Source organism: Hemitrygon akajei, chromosome 20, assembly GCF_048418815.1.
Source record: "Hemitrygon akajei chromosome 20, sHemAka1.3, whole genome shotgun sequence".
Classification (NCBI taxonomy): Eukaryota; Metazoa; Chordata; class Chondrichthyes; order Myliobatiformes; family Dasyatidae; genus Hemitrygon; species Hemitrygon akajei.
In genome coordinates, this window is record NC_133143.1 from 33,319,263 (window position 1) to 33,338,532 (window position 19,270).

Here is a 19,270-nt window from a genome sequence, read left to right on the forward strand (position 1 = left end):
CTGCAATGAAGCAGCTCCCTATTGGAAACATTGTTGACAATTTGCGCACAGCAAGCGACAATTTTCAAAATATTATAATGACTAGATATTCTGTTTCAGCATTGATCCCGAGGCAACTTCTCTTCTTTGAGGGCGTCAGATCTTTCAAGATTACTTAAGGCATTCGGGCCTCGGCCTAAAGCGAAAGCCGGCACGGAGAGTGAGTGCGCTGCTCTGTCGGTTACTTCACGGCTGAATCTGGTGCTCAAGCCTGTGCCATGGGACATGAGAGCACAGTTCTCCGCAGATAATGCCACCTTCCCGGGCAAGGCTCAGGAATGTGAACGTGCCACCCCGACAGGCTGCCCGCGGAACCCGGTCTCGCTGGAAGCGGAAGTAGACGGAACGTAAGCGGCGCGGCGCCGGATGCGGAAGCGCCTGTGGTCCGGCTGTCGGTGGGAAGGGTGTCTTTTCCCTGGGCTTCGCCTCCCGGTCCAGCATGGACCCTAGTGCCCTGGAGCAGGATGCTGTCAAATTCGCACAGATGGCAGTGAGAAACGACCAAAACGGCCGGTTCACCGAGGCCGTCTTCTACTACAAGGTGAGGCCGGGGCGCGCATCAGCCTGGCCTCTGTTGCGGAATTGGGGGTCCCAGGGTGTGGAGGTCGCGACCCGGTAATGTCGTGCACGGTGTCTTTCCCACCTCAGGGTTACCTCCGGGCACTTTCCTGCCTCTCACGGTCGCCGCAGCCTGCTGTCCTGCACCGGCTCTGTTTCGCCGGAGTTGTAAACATCAGTGCAGCTGTCTGATGATGTGTGATGTTAGTGAGTGCAGCATCATCCTAATGCAGATACATCGACAAGAAACGTTTGTTTTCCCTTTCCGCAAATGTTGCCTTGAACACCTGGGTATTCTCAGCGTTCTCTGTTTTTGTTCACATCTTTTGTTTTCCGAACACCTTTTGCTTTTGGGTTACTTACTGGTCGTTGCAGTTCTCACAGTGGTAGTGTATTTTTTTAAAAAAACAGGAGTGATAGACAGCTTTCAATCTGCAATTCAGATACGTCAACAGTTGACAAAAAGCTGCCTGATTTAGATATTTTGTCACAATCAGAAAATAACCAAGGGTCTTATTGGATTTAGTTAAGTGTCACATACCTGACTGCATATATTTACCTGTGCAATTCCTTTAATTAATCTATTGAAAAGTCCACACACAGGTGCCCTTTTGCTTTTCAGAAGCTCAAGCTCAGAGTACCATATTTGAGTGCTCTAAATTCATAAAGTGCATTCATGTAAATTGTCTTACAGTGCTTCACAGAAGTGTTATTAAATGCTATTTCACAAGGCCCTGCATAGAAAATTCGGAGGGTCAGCAATAAAGCTTTAACAACGTCAGAATTTAAAGGATAAAAAATGGAAGAGGTATAATTAAGGTATTCCAGATGGTAAAACAGATGGAAGTACAGTTATTGCAAAAGTGAAATGTTTTAAAATTGTGATGCTTTGCAAGTCAGAACTGGAGGATTCAGATATCATAAAGATATTGGGTTACTGGGAACAAGGACAACACAGTGCATCAGCTTGTAGAGCTACTTGTATGTTACTAATGGAAATGTTCACTGAGTTTGCCCTGAAGTTTGACAATTTGCTTGCTTTCTCACTTCTTCAGTTCTGAAAAAGGGTCATCGACTATTGACTCAATTCTCTTTCCACTGAAAGTTGCAAAAATTTGCTAATTGTTTCCAAAACTTTCTGCTTTTAGTTCAAAATTATTTCATTGGTCATGAAATTCTTTACGATATCCTGAGATCATCTAAAGTGCAATTTGTTTTTTTTCCTGTTGAGAAGAAAAACTACCCAAACCTTTTGATTGTGGCGGGACTATCGCAGTGCAATATCATACAATAATTGAATCAAATTCATAATATTGTTATCTATACCTGTTTTGCCAGATTTGAATGAAGCCAGTGGGTGATGATGCAGTATGCTGGGACCAAAGTTCACTCATATCTTTTTGGATATTACTAATTAAAAATTATTATCATAAAGTTGGGAATCTGGTGAGGATTCCTTTATATTATTTCTTTGTATCTTTTATGTGGCTCATCTCAGTAATTGTGCAGGAAATGAATTGGATTCATGCAGCCATGTTGAATATTCTCCAAAATTCAAAGTAAATTTATTATTAAAGTACATATATGTCACCATATACCACCCTGGGATTCAATTTTTTGCAGGCATTTGCAGTAAAATACAAAGAAACACAACAGAATCGATGAAAAAGCACACAAGGAATATGGACAAACAACATTGTATGAAAGATAACAGACAAATACAAAAAAGAGACTACTAATAATAATAATAAACAAATAAGTAATGAGCTGTAGAGTCCCTAAAAGTCAGTCCATAGGTTGTGGAATAAGTTCAGTGTTGGGGTGAGTGTATTCCTCTCCGGTGCAAGAGCCTAATGGTTGAGGGGTCAAGCATTCTGAGAGAGGTTTGCATGAATAAACATAAGGCTATGAGTGGTATAGAGGGCTATGAGCCAGGTACAGGTTGATGGGACAAGGCAGAATAACAGTTTGGCTCTGACTCAGTGGGTCTGCTGCGCTTTAGTGTTCAACGACTTTATGACTCTATCCCAGAAATGTGCGGATTAACTGGTTTTGTTAATTGCTGGAAGTGTTTGGGTGAGTGAAAGAACCTTGGGGGGTGGGTGTGGTTTGAAGTGATGGGAATGTGGGAAGAATAAGGCATTGTAAAAATGAATTCTGGAAGGTGGCACAGACTCAGTGAGATCCAAAACCTGTTTTCATTGTGTATTTATTTATCATTCTATAAAAAATAGGGAGGAGTGAGAACAGAATGAGATTTGAAAGCTAGATTGACAAATTTTAAATTAATCCTTGGGCTTTGACTCATTTAAAGAAGTATACTGAAATGGCCTGTTGGAGAGAGGAGGTAGTTGGGATGTGTCACCAAAAGGATCAAAATGATTTATTTTGATAGATAAGATCAGTAAGAGGTAGTAGGAAATCTACAGAGAGTTTGGGAGCAAAGTCCTGAAGATTTTTCGACAAAGATCATTGGTTGTGGTAGTACAGATTGAGAAATCTTGGGATCCTGGGCTTTGTAAATAGACATTTAAGGTGAAAAAGCAAGAAAATTGTGAAGCATTTGTTTGACTACATCTGACATTTTGCTTTATAATCAATGTTTATTGTGAAGCATCTGGAAGCCTGCAAGAGTGTGCAGAAAGATTTAAGAGAGTGGTTACAGAGTTCTGGGACATGTAGGGACTAGAGAAGGCCTGGGCTTGTTCAATTTGAGAATAGAGCATTTGAAAAGAAATGTATTTCTGGTGTTCAAAGTAATGAAGATATTGGACAAAAAAAATACTCTTGTTAGTGCAGTTGTCAAGATCCAAAAGTCAAAGATGATTAGAGAAAAGTTACAAAAGGTGAGAAATTTTTAATATGTACTTTAATACATGTATATTTAATAGTGATTAACATCTAGAGGTGTTGCTTGACAAGATGGTGAAGACCTATTCACTTTGTGGTTTCAAATGGGAATTGGATAAATACATGAAAATGGTCTTTCCAGAATTGGAGGGGAAAAAGTGGAGAAGGGATTAACTTTTCTCTGTCATTATTATTCTACAATTAAATTTTATCCTGTTCTGTGATTCTAAGTACTGCTGAATCAGGGGCCATCTTATTTCAATAAACATGGAGTGATAGGGATCTTGTGAGCGAGGATACAGGCCAGGAAAGTTTTGGATGAACTCAAGTAGATATTAAAGTAGAAAATGAGAGGCGGAGAGGGAGCTACACATTGATGTAATAAGATCATTGGATTTGGGTTTAAGTGGTAAAAGCTTGGATGGAACTGAAGAAGTTTGAAAGTGAGTTTGGTGATGCAGATGATTGTGGTCAGAGCTTCCCTTGTTTTCAAATACTTTACCAAGAAGCATAAGCACAAAGTACACTGCAGATGCTGGAGTTCCTCCAGTGTGTTGTGCATGTTACCAAGAAGCAGCTGTCAGGGACCAAATAAAATCAGTTGTTACAGAACAAAATTTATAACCAATTTTGGTATCAAGTTTTGAATGATCTGGTGGCATCACTTTAAGAACAATTGACTTTACATTGAGTTAAACTAATAATAATAATAATAATAAACTAATGTTTATTCCTCATCCTAATAACAGATTATTTTCTTCCTAGATTTTAATAAAATGAACTGCTAGAGGACCTCAGCATCTTTTGGGGGGGGGGGGGGGTGATTGGAGTTGGTGGGAGAGAATTGTCAGCTCTTCAGTTTGAGGCCATGCAATAGTCCTGTATACAAGGCACTATAAATTTGTAAATCTGTTCGTCCCTTCTGAAGGTTTGATTCCTACTTAAATGGATATTTTTCTTTTAGGAAGCTGCACAAGCTTTGATTTGTGCTAGTATGGCTGGATCAAAACTGGATGCTATACAGGAGAAAATAAACGAATACCTGGATCGAGTGCAAGCTCTTTACACAGCAGGTTTGTGTTGTTTACATTCGTGTTACAGTGGCCACTAAAATAAATCTAAATACAGGTTCATATCAAATTTACACTGCTTGGTATTTTTTTTTAAATTGTAAGTTTTAGAAGTTGGAAGGAACATTCACAGTTAAAACAATTGCTGAATTTACGTAAATGTTCAGTTCAGTCACAGAACTGCAAGGGTGTCCCCCTGAAGACAAAGCAGCAGATGGATTTGGAACGTGCTCACTTCCTGGTCACCCAAGCATTTGAGGAGGATGAGAAGGATAATAGTGATGAAGCAGTAGAACTATACACTGAGGCTGTTGAATTATGTCTGAAAACAGTGAGTAAATGCCATAAAATAAATTAGCACCAAAAGAAAGCATATAAACTTGTTTGTGTGTGACTAGATTAGTGGATCAAGTGCACTGCAGAAGTTTAATTAATCACTATTTTCCATCCTAGGCAAATGAAACTTCTGATCAAACTCTGCAGGCGAAATTGAAACAGTTAGCCCGACAAGCCCTAGATAGGTGAGTCACTGACTGCGATCTAGCAGGACAGGATCTGGCATTTGAAACGTAATTATAGAGGCAAGCGCTTTTTCTGAAAAAAAAATGTGTAGGAAACTTTGTGAATGTTATGCAAAGTTTCATGTCAGATATACCTGCAGATCTATTCCATGACATGTATTTAAAAGATCAGCTTCACTCTCCTTCATCAGCTGGGGCATCGAGTACAAGAGTTGGAATGTCATATTACAGCTGGACAAGACTTTGGTGAGACTGCATTTGGAATGCTGTGGCTGTTCAATTTGTCTGTCTGCAAAGCACGGCTGTAAGTTGGAAAGGTTCACCATTATGGTTACTGGGACTTGGAGAGCTCAAGCTATAAGGAAACCCTGGGTAGGTTGGAATTTTTTTCCCTGGGCCATGGGTAACTGAGGATTGAACTTAGAAATGTATAAAATCATGAGGAGAATGGTCACAGTCTTTTTCCCTAAGTCAGAAGTGAAAGGGAAAGAATTTGAAGCAAAGCTGACAGAGAGGATGATGGGCATAATGAATGAGCTGCCAGAGGAAGTGGTAGGAATGGGTACAATTACAACATTTAAAGTACATTTATATAGGCACATGGATGGGAAAGGTTTGGAGGAAAATGAGCCAAACACAGGGAGATGGGACTAGCGCAAGGAGACAACTTGGTCGACATGGATGGACAAGTTGAGATAAATAAGTTTCTGTTCTGTATAACTCCATCACAAACTCTTTTACAATTTCATCTGAGTGAGGTGTTAATGAATACTGAATTAACTATCTGTGCTGCTGTTCTGAGCTTGAACTGCCCATTTAGACCATAAGACCAGAGGACATTGGAGCAGAATTGGGCCATTCAGCCCATCAAGTCTGATCTGCCATTCAGCCATGGCTGATCCCTTTTCTCCCCCTCTTCAAGCCTAATTCCCGGTCTTCTCCCCATAACATTTGATGCCCTGGCCAATCAAGAATCAATCAATCAATCTCTGTCTTAAAGACACCCAATGACCTGGCCTCCACAGCTGCCTGTGGTTACACATTCCACAAATTTGCTATCCTCTGGCTAAATAAATTTCTCCACATCTCTGTTTTAAATGGACTCCTGTCTATCTTAGAAACATAGAAAATAGGTGCAGGAGTAGTCCCTTCGGCCCTTCGAGCCTGCACCGCCATTCAGTATGATCATGGCTGATCATTCAACTCAGAACCCTGTACCTGCTTTCTCTCCATACCCCCGATCCCTTTAGCCACAAGGGCCATATCTAACTTCCGCTTAAATATAGCCAATGAACCGGCCTCAACTGTTTCTTGTGGCAGAGAATTCCACAGATTCACCACTCTCTGTGAAGAAGTTTTTCCTCATCTCGGTCCTAAAAGGCTTCCCCTTTATCCTTAAACTGTGACCCCTCGTTCTTTACTTCCCCAACATCGGAAACAATCTTCCTGCATCTAGCCTGTCCAATCCCTTTAGAATTTTATATGTTTCAATAAGATCCCCCCTCAATCTTCTAAATTCCTCAAAATCTTGAGCCTGTGTCCTCTTGTCTTAGACTCTCCACTATGGGAAACATCCTTTCCACATCTACCAAGTCTAGGTCTTTCAACATTCGAAAGCTTTCAATGAGAATCCCCCTCTCATCCTTCTAAATTCCAGTGAGTACAGGCCCAAAGTCATCAAATGTTCCTCATTTGATAGCCCTTACATTCCCGGAATCATCCTTGTGAACTTCCTCTGAACCTTCTCCAATGCCACCAGATCTTATCTTAGATAAGGAGTCCAGAATTGTTCACAATATCAAGGTGAGGCCTCACCAATGCCTTATAAAGCCTCAGCATGACATCCCTGTTCTTGTATTCTAGACCTGTTGAAATGAATACTAACCTTGCATTTGCCTTCCTCACCACCGACTCAACCTGCAAGTTAAACTTTAGGGGGTTCTGCACAAGGACTCCCAAGTCCCTTTGATTTTTGTCCCTTATATTTTTGGCTTTTCTCCCTGTTTAGAAAATAGTCTTCTACCAAAGTGCATGACCTTGCATTTTCCAACATAGTATTTCATGCTACTTTTTTGCCCATTCTTCTAATCTGGCCAAGTCCTTCTGCAGCCTTCCCATTTCCTCAACACAACCTGCCCCACCACCAATCTTCGTATCATCTGTAAATTTGGAAACAAAGCCATCTATTCCAAATCATTGATATACAGCATGAAAAGGAGCCATCCCAACACTGAACCCTGAGGAACACCACTAGTCACTGCTGGCCAATCAAAGGATCCTTTTAATCTCACTCGCTGCCCCCTACCAATCAGCCAATGCTCTAACCATGCCAGTAACTCTCCTGTAATACCATGGGTTCTTAACTTGGTATGCAACCTCATGTGGTACCTTGTCAAAGGCATTCTGAAAGTCCAAATATACAACATACACTGCATCCCCTATATCTATCCTATTTGTAATCTTCTCCAAGAATTCCAACAGGTTTGTTAGGCAAGATTTTTCCTTAAGGAAACCATGAAACTTTGTCCTATCTGTGTCACTTAGTATTCTATAACCTCATCCTTAACAATTGACTCCAACATCTGCCCAACCACTGAGGTCAGGCTAACTGGTCTATAATTTCTTTTCTGCTGCCTTCCTCCTTTCTTAAAGAGTGGAGTGACATTTGCAATTTTCCAGTCCTCTGGAACCACACCAGACTCCAATGATTCTTGAGAAATCATTACTAATTTCTCCACAATCTCTTTCTGAACCTTAAGGTTCAGTTCATCTAGTCCAGGTGACTTATGTACCTTTAGGCCTTTCAGCTTTTTGAGCACCTTCTCCCTTGTAATAGTATCTGTACTCACTTCTCTTTGCTCACACCCTCCAACTCCTGGCACACTGCTAGTGTCTTCCTCAGTGAAAACTGATACAAAATACTCATTTAGTTCATCTATGTCTTGTCTTGTCCCCCATTATTATTTCTCTGACCTAATTTTCTAGAGGTCCTATATCCATGCTCATCTTTCTTATATTTTTTCACATACATGAAAAAGCTTTTTGTATCCACTTTGATGTTGTTTGCTAGCTTGCATTCATGTTTCATCTTTTCCTTCCCAATGATTTTTAATTGCTTTCTGCAGGTTTTTAAAAGCTTCCCAATCTTCTCTCTTCCCGCTAATATTTGCTTTGTTGTATGCCCTCTCTTTTGCTTTTACATTAGCTTTAATTTCCCTTGTTTGCCAAGGTTGTACCATTTAACTACTTCTTTGTTTCTGGAATACATCTATCCTGCATGTATTGGAGTATAAAAGTATAAATTTTAACTATGAAGTCAGTTATTTGCTATGCATGTACTCAATTTAGTAGAATGAAATCTTAGGAATGTAGAAGACAATGGTGTGTCAATGAGAGGTAGCTAAAGAGTTAAAGAAATGTAGATTAGAACATTGCTCAGTTCTGAGTTTATTATTTGCTATGCATGATGTACGTGAGGTACGTGTAATACGCAACTATAGATCGATTACATATGCTAATGCAACTGGACCAGGAGATTGCTATAAAAAATGCTGTGTCCGGGGATCGGTGGGCAATCAGCGACTAGCTCAATGACTGTCTCAGCTTTGATTTGCAAATTAAAGTTTAACCCTTCTTGAAGAATCTTCTGCGTCTCCTGGTCATTTGTGAGGCACGAAAAACCACGACGCATGTTCCTCATATTTCCCAGAAATTCAAGCAATTCCTGCTCTACTACCATCCTTGCCAGAATCTCTTTCCAATTTACTTTGGCCAGCTCCTCTCTCATACCACTGTAATTTCCTTTACTCCACTAAAGTACTGCTACGTCAGAGTTTGCTTTCTCCCTATCAAATTTCAAGTTGAACTCAAGACAAGTCAAGTCACTTTTTATTGCCATTTCGACCATAACTGCTGGTACAGTACACAGTAAAAACGAGACATTTTTCAGGACCATGGTGCTACATGAACAATACAAAAACTACACTGAACTAAGTAAACCAACACAAAAACTACACTAGACTACAGACCTACCCAGGACTGCATAAAGTACACAAAACAGTGCAGGCATTGCAATAAATAATAATCAAGACAATAGGCACAGCAGAGGGCAGTAGGTTGGTATTCCGATGGCTTGGGGGAAAATCTGTTACATAAATAGCGGCGTCCAGGATTCCTTCCGTTTCTGTACTCCCGTTGAGTATTCCGTTGCCACAGATGTAGTCCAATTTACTGTCCATTGGAGAGCAGAATGGACGGGAGAGCCGGCCGGCTAGGGCTTGCTTTTTTCCTGGCACAAACTCCTGCCTGTTCGCCTCACTTCCGCTTCTTCTCACACCGCTTAGGACATTCCCACCTCCGGCCACCGGCATCAGGCGACTCCCAGGACTGCAGGCCCGAAACCCTCAGCAAGCCGAGGTCGCGCAATCTACCCAGCAGATTTTCATGAAGGTTTGCTTTTGGGCGATCTCTGTATTGTAGCAGTATCTGGCGATGGTAGATAGTCGCTCTGTTATCCATTGCCGTAAACAGTAATTGTACCTTAAAATTAAATTTAAAAACTAAATTAAAGTAAACTAAACTAAAGTAGCACCAGATCCAAAAGGCTGCTGCTGCCGTGTGCCACGCCGCCTAATGGTCACAGTCATATTGTGATCACTGTCTCCTAAGGGTTCCTTTATCTTAAGCTCCCTAATCACCTCTGGTTTATTACATAACACCCCAATCCAGTATAGCTGATTCTCTGGTAGGCTCAATGATGAACTGTTCTAAAAACCAATTTTGTCAGCATTCAACAAATTGACTCCCTTGAAATGCATTACCAACTTGATTTTCCCAATCTACCTGCATATTCAAATCTCCTATGACTATCATAACCTTTCCCTTTTTACATGCCTTTGCTATTTCCCTTTGTAATCTGTAGTCCACATCCCAGCTGTTTGGAGGCTTGTATATAACTGCCATCCGGGTCCTTTTACCCTTGCAGTTTCTTAACTCAACCCACAAGGATTCAATTTCTAATGATTTGATGCACTTCTTTACCACCACCCTCTGTGCCTACCTTCCTATGCCTCTGATACAATGTGTAACCTTGATCATTTAGCTCCCAACTACAACCATCTTTCAGCCATGATTTCAATGATGGCCACAACATCATACTTAATCTGTAAAAGTGCAACTAGATCATTCATCTGATTTCTTATACTCTGTGTATTGAGATATAACACTTTGGGTACTATATTTATTACTTTTTTTGATTCTGCATCCCTAATGCACTGACACTCACCCCATTAGCTACAATTTTATCATGTTATCTGCCTACCCTTCCTGACAGCCTGACTGCACTCTAATCTTTTTTAGTTTTTGTAACCATCCATCCTGTCCTTAGTCCCTTTACTCCAGTTCCCATCCCAGTGCCAAATTAATTTAATCTTCCCAACAGCTCTATAAAACCTCCCCACAAGAATATCGGTCTCCCTTGAGTTCAGGTGCAATCCATCCCCATTTTACAGGTCATGCCTTCCCCAGAAGAGATCCCAATGATCCAAGAACCTGAAGCCCTGCTCCCTGCACCACCTTCTCAGCCATGCATTTATCTGCCATATCATCCTGTTTCTACCCTCACTGGCACGTGGCATTGTTAGCAATCCAGAAATTTCTACCTTTAAGGTCCTGATTCTCAGCTTTCTGCCTAGCTCTCTAAATTCTCTCTTCAGGGCCTCATTGTTGTTCCTTCCTAAGTCTTTCGTTCATTGGTACCAGTATGTAGCAAGACATCTGACTGCTCTTCCTTCCCCCCCCCCCCCCCCCCCCACAAAATGCTGCGGATACGATCCGAGACGTCCCTGACCCTGGCATCTAGAAGGCAAAATACCATCCCAGTGCCCTGCTCACATCCACAGAATCCACAGAATCTACCTTCTGTTCCTTTGGCTATTGAGTCCCCTATCACTACTGCTCCCCTCTTCTCCCTCTTCCCCTTCTACACCACGGACCCATGCTCAGTGCCAGTAACCTTATCTCTGTGGCATTCCCCTGGGAGGTCATCCCCCACAACTGTATCCAAAACAGTGTACTCATTATTTAGGAGAATGGCCACTGGGGTGCTCTGGGCTAACTGCCTATTCACCTTCCCATTTCTTCTAATAGTCACCCAGCTACCTGCCTCCTACAACCTAGAGGTGACTACTTAACTGTAGCTTGATCGATGATCTCTTCCCTCTCCCAGTCAAGCTGAAGGTCATCCACTTGCTGCTCCAGATCCCTAAAACAGTCTTCAAGGAGCTGCAGCTAGATCCACTTCACCCAGAAGTACTTCCCTGGAAGATTCTGGGTCTCCCAGGACTCCAACATCCGGCATGAAGAACACAGAACGGCCATTTAAGCTACACTAAGTACCACTGACATAGTAACTAAGAAGGAAAACTCAACAGAAAATTACAAGGACAACTTACTCAAAGCCAGCGCCTCTTCCAAACTGAAACCTGACACCCCCACTCCCAACAATTTATTTCAACTCAAACTGCCACAGGCAGCAATATTGCAAGAACATTGGCACAAAATGTTAAAGTTTGTTTTTCTCTCCAACATATGTTGTTTTTATTAGTTGCGTTACTGTAGTTTGCTGTTGCATAAACAAAGACGCAGAAGTACATTGCACTGACATCCTGAGCTGCAGTTCGCCAACACCATCTTCCCACCGCCCTTTTTTCACATTCGTGAAAATGTCTTTAGTTGTGCTTTGTTGCATCTTGATATGAACAAGTGATATTTTTTAGCAATTTTTGTTCTTGAGATCCTTTTGCTGTCTAGAGATATTGTGATGAAGTCCCTTAATTGTTATTTTATGTCAACAGTAGTATTGCATTTAAAAGAAATAGCAGAATACTTTCCTGCAAGGAAGTAGAGTTTTTGAAAAATAAAAATTTCTTTTTTCTATGCAACTTACGCAGAGTGGCCTAAGTGATTTTATATTGCCTTTATGATGAATTTATCTCCATGGAATAAAAGTTGGACTGGAGCTTTGACTGCACTTAGAATGTTGTGAATAGCTTTGGTCACCACAGTGGCAGAGTGGTGTCAATAGAGTGTAAAAGTGATTCACTGGAATGGTGCCTGGAATAGAGTGTTGTAGTGAAACCAGGGATTGAATAAACTGGGTTAATTTTCACTGGAACTAGAAGGCTTCATAGAAGTTTATAAATTGATAAGTGACATTAAGTTACGTGCACCAAACTCCTGGGTGTTCACATCACAGATGACCTCACTGGTCCCTCAATATCACCTTCCTGACACAGCAGTGCCTCTCCTTCCTAAGGAGTTTGAGGCAAGTGAGGTCACCCCCCAACCTCCACCTTCACTGAATTTTACAGGAACAATGATGAGAGGGGTCCTGACAAGTTGCATTCCCATCTGGAATGGGAGCAGCCGAGTTGCTGGACTGGAAGTCTCTGCAAAGTCCTGTGAGAACGGCTGAGAGGATCGTCAGGGACATTTATCAGGAGCACTGTGTATGCATGGCCCTTGCTATTATCAAGGATCCCACCCATCTATACAGCATCCGTTCTGACTTTCTACCATCAGGCAGGAGAGTCCGAGGCACAAAAACAAGAATGGTCAGGATGGGGAAACAGTTTCTTCCCTCAGGCCGTTAGGCTTCTGAACTCCCTGCCGCATCGCATTCAAAATGTCACTGGCTGATATGTTCTGTACCTTACAATGTTTAATTTATGCACTTTGTTTGTTTTTGTGTAATCCATCTGTAGATTTTATCCTTACTTTTCGAAGTTATTGTGGGTTATACTTTGTGTGTATGAGTACTACTGTGCTTTACACCCTGGTCAGGAGAAACATCTCGTTTGACAGTGTACATGTATAGAGTTAAATGACAATAAATTTGACTTGACTAAAAGGTCAGATAGTCAGAATCATTTTTCTCCAATGTATGGCAGTCTAAAACTTAAGGGGAATTAGTGTAAGTTTAGAGGAAAGAAATTCAAAGGAGATCTGAGGGGTAAGCTTTTCACCCAGAGAACAGTGAATATCAGGAACAAGCTACTAGAGGAGATTTTGGAGGCAGATACAGTTACAACATTTAAAAGGCATTTGGTCAGACACTTGGATAGGACCAGTATATAGAGACATGGACGTATTATAGACAAGTCAGTTACCAAGGATAGGCATCATGCTCAACATAGATGAGTGAAGCGAAACTGAGCTGAACACATCTAAGATTCCATGAAAACTAGAGATAAGAGTTCTTGTCTTTTTATAAGGTGGTCTATTATGAGTACAGTCGGCCCTCCTTATCTGCGGGGGATTGGTTCCGGGGCCCCCACGGATAGCAAAATACACAGAGCTCCGGACCTTATTTAACCTGTTTTAGTGCGGTGGACTTTAGGACCCGGCAAAGCTCGGGACCCGCCACACACAGTGTTTCTGTTCCGTTGACGGAAAACGATCATGATTGAAAATAAAATGGAAATAATAGTGATCAGAAAGACGTGAAATTCCATCGGTCATTGGAAAAGCGTTAGGCTACAGTCGGTCAACAATCGGAACAATTTTAAAGGATAAAGTGAGAATAATGGAGAATGTGAAAGGCCCTGCCCCGATGAAAGCTACAATTATCACTAAGCAATGCAGTGGTTTAATTATTGAAATATATTTGTTTCTTAAAGTGTTTTATATGCATAGAAAGGTAAAATATGTACTATATACTGAGACAAACATTTGACTAACTGACGCTAAATAATACCAGACGTACCTGTTCCGACTTAGAGAACTTCCGTTTTATTTCAAATTCCGCTCCGCGGTAACCTATGCATGTCCTCCTGTATAATTTAAATCATCTCTAGATTACTTATAATACCTAATACAATGTAAATGCTATGTAAATAGTTGTTATACTGTATTGTTTAGGGAATAATGACAAGAAAAAAAAAGTCTGTACATGCTCAAATGACAAGTGCTGGAGAGAACTTCTGAGTTTTCCCGATCTGTGGTTGGTTGAATCCACGCATGTGGAACCCGCCAATAAGGAGGGCCGACTGTATAACATCTGGTGGTTTTCACTATAAAAGCAATGGGGCTGTGACAAAATGTCAATAGGCTAACCAGGGAAAGTTGCATAGTTTGGACGTGGATACATTTCATTCAATCATTGTTGAACTGGAGAGTTAAAAAATATCCCTAGCAAGTCCAGAATTTATTAGTAATCCCTAATTGTTCTTTCAACAGTGAATGTGACACTTCTGTTTTTAAAGCTGAATGCTTGAGTGTCAGATGTACTCAAGACTGCTGTTAGGTCATGAGTTTAATCTCACTGACAAACAAACATCAACAATAAATGTCCAAGATGGAATGATAAGTGATACTGAAACTTGGAGATTTTGATGTTCACATGCATCTGTTTCCTTGGTTCTTTTTTTAAAAAAAACATGGATGTCATGAATGTGTGATACGATTTATAACTAACTTGGCCTTCTGTTCTCATTTAGAGCCGAAGCACTAAAGGATTCAATGTCCAAGATGTCTCAAGAAAGAAAGCATACTGCAGCAAAAGCAAGTCAGCCGTTTCGAACTTTCCATCCTTTGGGATCAGATTTTTCTCTGAATGATAAACCACAGTTGTCTAGAATTCAAGGCAGTGAGTCGTCAAGTCAGGGTCAGCTTTACTCTGCAGAAGAAATTGAAGTCTTGCGGTGAGAACATACAAAAAATTGATAGCATGGCTCCAGCTTTAGAATAATGTCAGGAAATGCTTTACATTAAGGTTAAATAAAAGTCCTTTCACTTTTTGGAGCATGAGAATATCTTGAAGAGCATTTTCATCACATCAGTATCCTAAGTAACAAGAAATAAAATCATTGGACACCATCAGGCCAACTTTAGTCAGTGGTTCAGAGAAAAGCCCAAAGTCCCAGGGCTGTTTAAGATTTCTGTTATTCTTGGAAATCTGTCTGATCCTACATCAGCCAGGAACTGGCATTAGATCAGAGACCCTTCTCATCTGAATGGGGACTTGTGCTGTGGAGATTAAGGAAAAAAAACAGTGCAATTTATTTTTGTCTTCAAGTATTTGTGGTTTTCTACTGTTTGCAAGTATTTTTATTTCTTTTACAATAAAGTTAATATTTTTTAAATTAATAAAAAACACTGTAAACGGTCATCAGTAATACATATCAGTAGAAAGAGAAACAGAGTGCATTTCACGTCAAAGGCTCCTCATCTGATGAAGGGCTCTGGCTCCTCTTCCTTCTGCCAAAGTCTTTCGGAACCTTCACTGGGCAAGGCCTTGTGTTTTGCTACTTGCCAGTCAGGCTTCCCCACATTTCACTGCCTTACTCTTGGATTGGAGAGGCAGCTTATTTAGTCCATTGCATCGGGCTACCTTCTGTCAGGCAGGTGGGCTCCTGAGTGACATGGCTGAATGGTAAACTGAATTTACCTTGGTTCCGCTCAGGGTTTCCTATCAGTGAGCTGTCATCAGAACTATCCCACACTTATTAATATTAAAGGCTTCTTTCTTTGACGTTCATACTGAAAGCCTGGACCAACGCTGCTCTGCATTGAGTCCTACTTTGATTGCTTTTCACACCAAAGTGCTTGGATCCATCCACTGGATCCAAAAATATTTAATTTTGGGAAGCAACTAGATTTTCAGATATGCCCATTATGTAATGTTTGATAATGTGAACATTATCACATTTTAAAAGTTATCCTTTTATTCAATGGCTTTTTATGTTCTTTCTTTTTGCAGGAAAACTTCCAAAATCAATAGAATTGAGTATGTACCTTTCATGAGTGTGGATCTTAAGGAGCGGTTTGCATTTCCAATGCCATTCTCGTAAGTTGCTTCTGTTTCTGATTTCAAACCAGTGTTAGAAACTTGAAATATTTTGTGATCAGCATTTAGAATATCATACATTTGTGAGTGGTCAAAAGACAATTGATAATAATTATGGCTGGAATTAGGAATAAACAAGTTATGGTCAGTGTTGGAATATAAAAAATATGAGTATTGTATTTTTTGTGGTGATTTCTATCCATGATGCTGCATAGAGTGATTAAATTTAGTATTCAGTAAAATAAGAAGCATCAGATCATTTACATTTAAAATAAAGATGTAATATTAAACTTCTGGAATGTGTTAACATGAGGGAAATATTTCATAGAAACATAGAAGACCTACAACACGATACAGGCCCTTCAGCCCACAGAGCTGTGCAGAACATGTCCTTATCATAGAAATTACCTAGGGTTACCCATAGCCCTCTATTTTTCTGAGCTCTATGTACCTGTTCAGGAGTCTCTAAAAAGACCCTATTGTATCCGCCTCCACCACTGTTGCCGACAGCCTATTCCATGCACTCACCACTCTCTGTGTGTAAAAAAAAAAAACACATCTTACCCCACATCTTACCCCTGTTATCTCCTCTGTACTTACTTCCAAGCACCTTAAGACTGTGCCCTCTCGTGTTGGGCATTTCAGCCCTGGGAAAATCCTCTGACTATCCACATGATCAATGCCTCACATCATCTTATACACCTCTATCAGGTTACCTCTCATCCTCCGTCACTACAAGGAAAAAAGACCAAGTTCACTCAACCTATTCTCATAAGGCATGCTCCCCAATCCTGGCAACAGCCTTGTAAATCTCCTCTGCACCCTTTCTATGGTTTCCATATCCTTCCTATAGTGAGGCGACCAGAACTGAGCACAGTACTCCAAGTGGGGTCTGACCAGGGTCCTATAGCTGCAACATTACCTCTCGGCTCCTAAACTCAATCCCACAGTTGATGAAGGCCAATGCACCGTATGCTTTATTAACCACAGTGTCAACCTGTGTAGCAGCTTTGAGTGTCATGTAGACTCTGACCCCAAGATCCCTCTGATCCTCCACTCTGCCAAGAGCCTTACCATTAATACTATATTCTGCCATCATATTTGACCTATCAAAATGAACCACCTCACACTTAATCTGGGTTGAACTCCACCTGCCACTTCTCAGCCCGGTTTTGCATCCTATCAATGTCCTGCTGTAACCTCTGACAGCCCTCCACACTATCCACAACACCCCCAACCTTTGTGTCATCAGCAGATTTACTAACCCATCCTTCTACTTCCTCATCCAGGTCATTTATAAAAATCACGAAGAGTAGGGGTCCCAGAACAGATCCCTGAGGCACGCCTGTGTTGACCGACCTCCATACAGAATATGACCTGTCTACAACCACACTTTGCCTTCTGTGGGCAAGCCATTTCTGGATCCACAAAGCAATGTCCTCTTGGATCCCATGCCTCTTTACTTTCTCAATAAGCCTTGCACAGGGTACCTTATCAAATGCCTTGCTGAAATCCATATACACCACATCTACTGCTCTACCTTCATGTTTGGTCCCATCCTCAAAAAATTCAGTCAGGCTTATAAGGGACGATCTGCCTTTGACAAAGCCATGCTGATTATTCCTAATCATATTATACCAAATATTCATAAATACTGCCCCTCAGGATCTTCTTCATCAACTTACCAACCACTGAAGTAAGACTCACTGGTCTATAATTTCCTGGGCTATCTCTACTCCCTTTCTTGAATAATGGAACAACATCAGTAACCCTCCAACCCTCCGGAACCTCTCCTGTCCCCATTGATGATGCAAAGATCATTGCCAGAGGCTCAGCAATCTCCTCCCTCGCCTCCCACAGTAGCCTGGGGTGCATCTCTTTCAGTCCCGGTGACTTATCCAACTTTCCAAAAGCTCCAGCACGTTCTCTCTCTTAGTATCTACATGCTTTTCAGTCCACTGTAAGTCAGCCCTACAATCGCCAAGATCCTTTTCCCTAGTGAATACTGAAGCATAAAGTAACTCTGCTATCTCCTCCGGTTCCATACACACTTTTCCACTGTCACACATGATTGGTCCTATTCTCTCACGTCTTATCCTCTTGTTCTTCATATATTTGTAGAATGCCTTGGTGTTTTCCTTATAAGGCTAAAAGGAAGGAGCTTAAGAAAGAAATTTGGAGAGCCAGAAGACGCCATGAGGAGGTGGACAGGATTAAGGAAATCTAGATCTAGATCTCTATCATTACCTAGTTTTTGGAACTTTTCGTAAGCTCTTTTCTTCTTGACTAGATTTACAACAGCCTTAGTACACCACGGTTCTTCTACCCCACCATCCTTTCCCTGTCTCATTGGAACGTACCTATGCAGAACTTCACACAAATATCCCCTGAACATTTGCCACATTTCTTCTGTACATTTCCCTGAGAACATCTGTTCTCAATTTATACTTCCAAGTTCCTTCCTAATAGTCTTGTATTTCCCCTTACTCCAATTAAACGCTTTCCTAACTTGCCTGTTTCTATCCCTCTCCAATGCTGTGGTAAAGGAGATAGAATTGTGATCACTATCTCTAAAATGCTCTCCCACTGAGAGATCTGTCACCTGACCAGGTTAATTTCCCAATACCACATCAAGTACAGCCTCTCCTCTTGTAGGCTTATCTATATATTGTGTCAAGAAACCTTCATGAACACACCTAACAAACTCCACCCCATCAAAACTGCTTGCTCTAGGGACATGCCAATCGATACTTGGGAAATTAGAATCTCCCAACATGTCAACCCTGTTATTATTACACGTTTCCAGAATCTGTCTTCCTATCTGCTCCTCCATGTCCCTGTTACTATTGGGTGATCTATATAAAAAAAAACGCAGTAGAGATATTGACCCCTTCCTGTTCCTAACTTCCACCCACAGAGACTCCGTAGACAATCCCTCCATGTCTTCCTCCTTTTCTGCAGCCGTGACACTATCTCTGATCAACAGGGCCATGCCCCCACCTCTTTTGCTTTCCTTCCTGTCCTTTCTGAAATATCTAAAGCCTGGCACTCTTTAAGTAACCATTCCTGCCCCTGAGCCATCCAAGTCTCTGTAATGGCCACAACTTCATAGCTCCAAGTACTGATCCACACTCTAAGCTCATCCGCTTTGTTCGTAAGCACTAAAATAGACACATCTCAAACCATTGGTCTGAGCGAATCCGGTCTCTATCACCTGCCTATCTCTCTCTCGCACTGTCTCCAAGCTTTCTCTTATTTGTGAGCCAACCACCTCTTCCTCTGTCTCTTCAGTTTGGTACCCACCCCCCAGCAAACCTAATTTAAACTCTCCCCAGTAGCCTTAGCAAACCTCCCTGCTGGATATTGGTCCCCCTCGGATTCAAGTG

The 19,270-nt window shown here is 41.3% G+C and overlaps 1 protein-coding gene across 2 annotated transcripts in view; it reads left to right on the plus strand.

Annotated features, from left to right (window-relative positions):
• Positions 1–408: 408 nt before the first annotated feature.
• capn7 (calpain 7) overlaps positions 409–19,270 on the plus strand; it is a 63,370-nt gene continuing 44,508 nt past the window's right edge. For both annotated transcript variants that reach the window (XM_073024104.1, XM_073024105.1), the window contains exons 1-6: positions 409–580; positions 4,412–4,520; positions 4,685–4,848; positions 4,971–5,038; positions 14,536–14,739; positions 15,798–15,884. In XM_073024104.1, the coding sequence (XP_072880205.1) occupies positions 479–580; positions 4,412–4,520; positions 4,685–4,848; positions 4,971–5,038; positions 14,536–14,739; positions 15,798–15,884 (734 nt within the window). In that variant the 5' untranslated portion in view covers positions 409–478. The remainder of the gene's footprint in view (positions 581–4,411; positions 4,521–4,684; positions 4,849–4,970; positions 5,039–14,535; positions 14,740–15,797; positions 15,885–19,270) is intronic.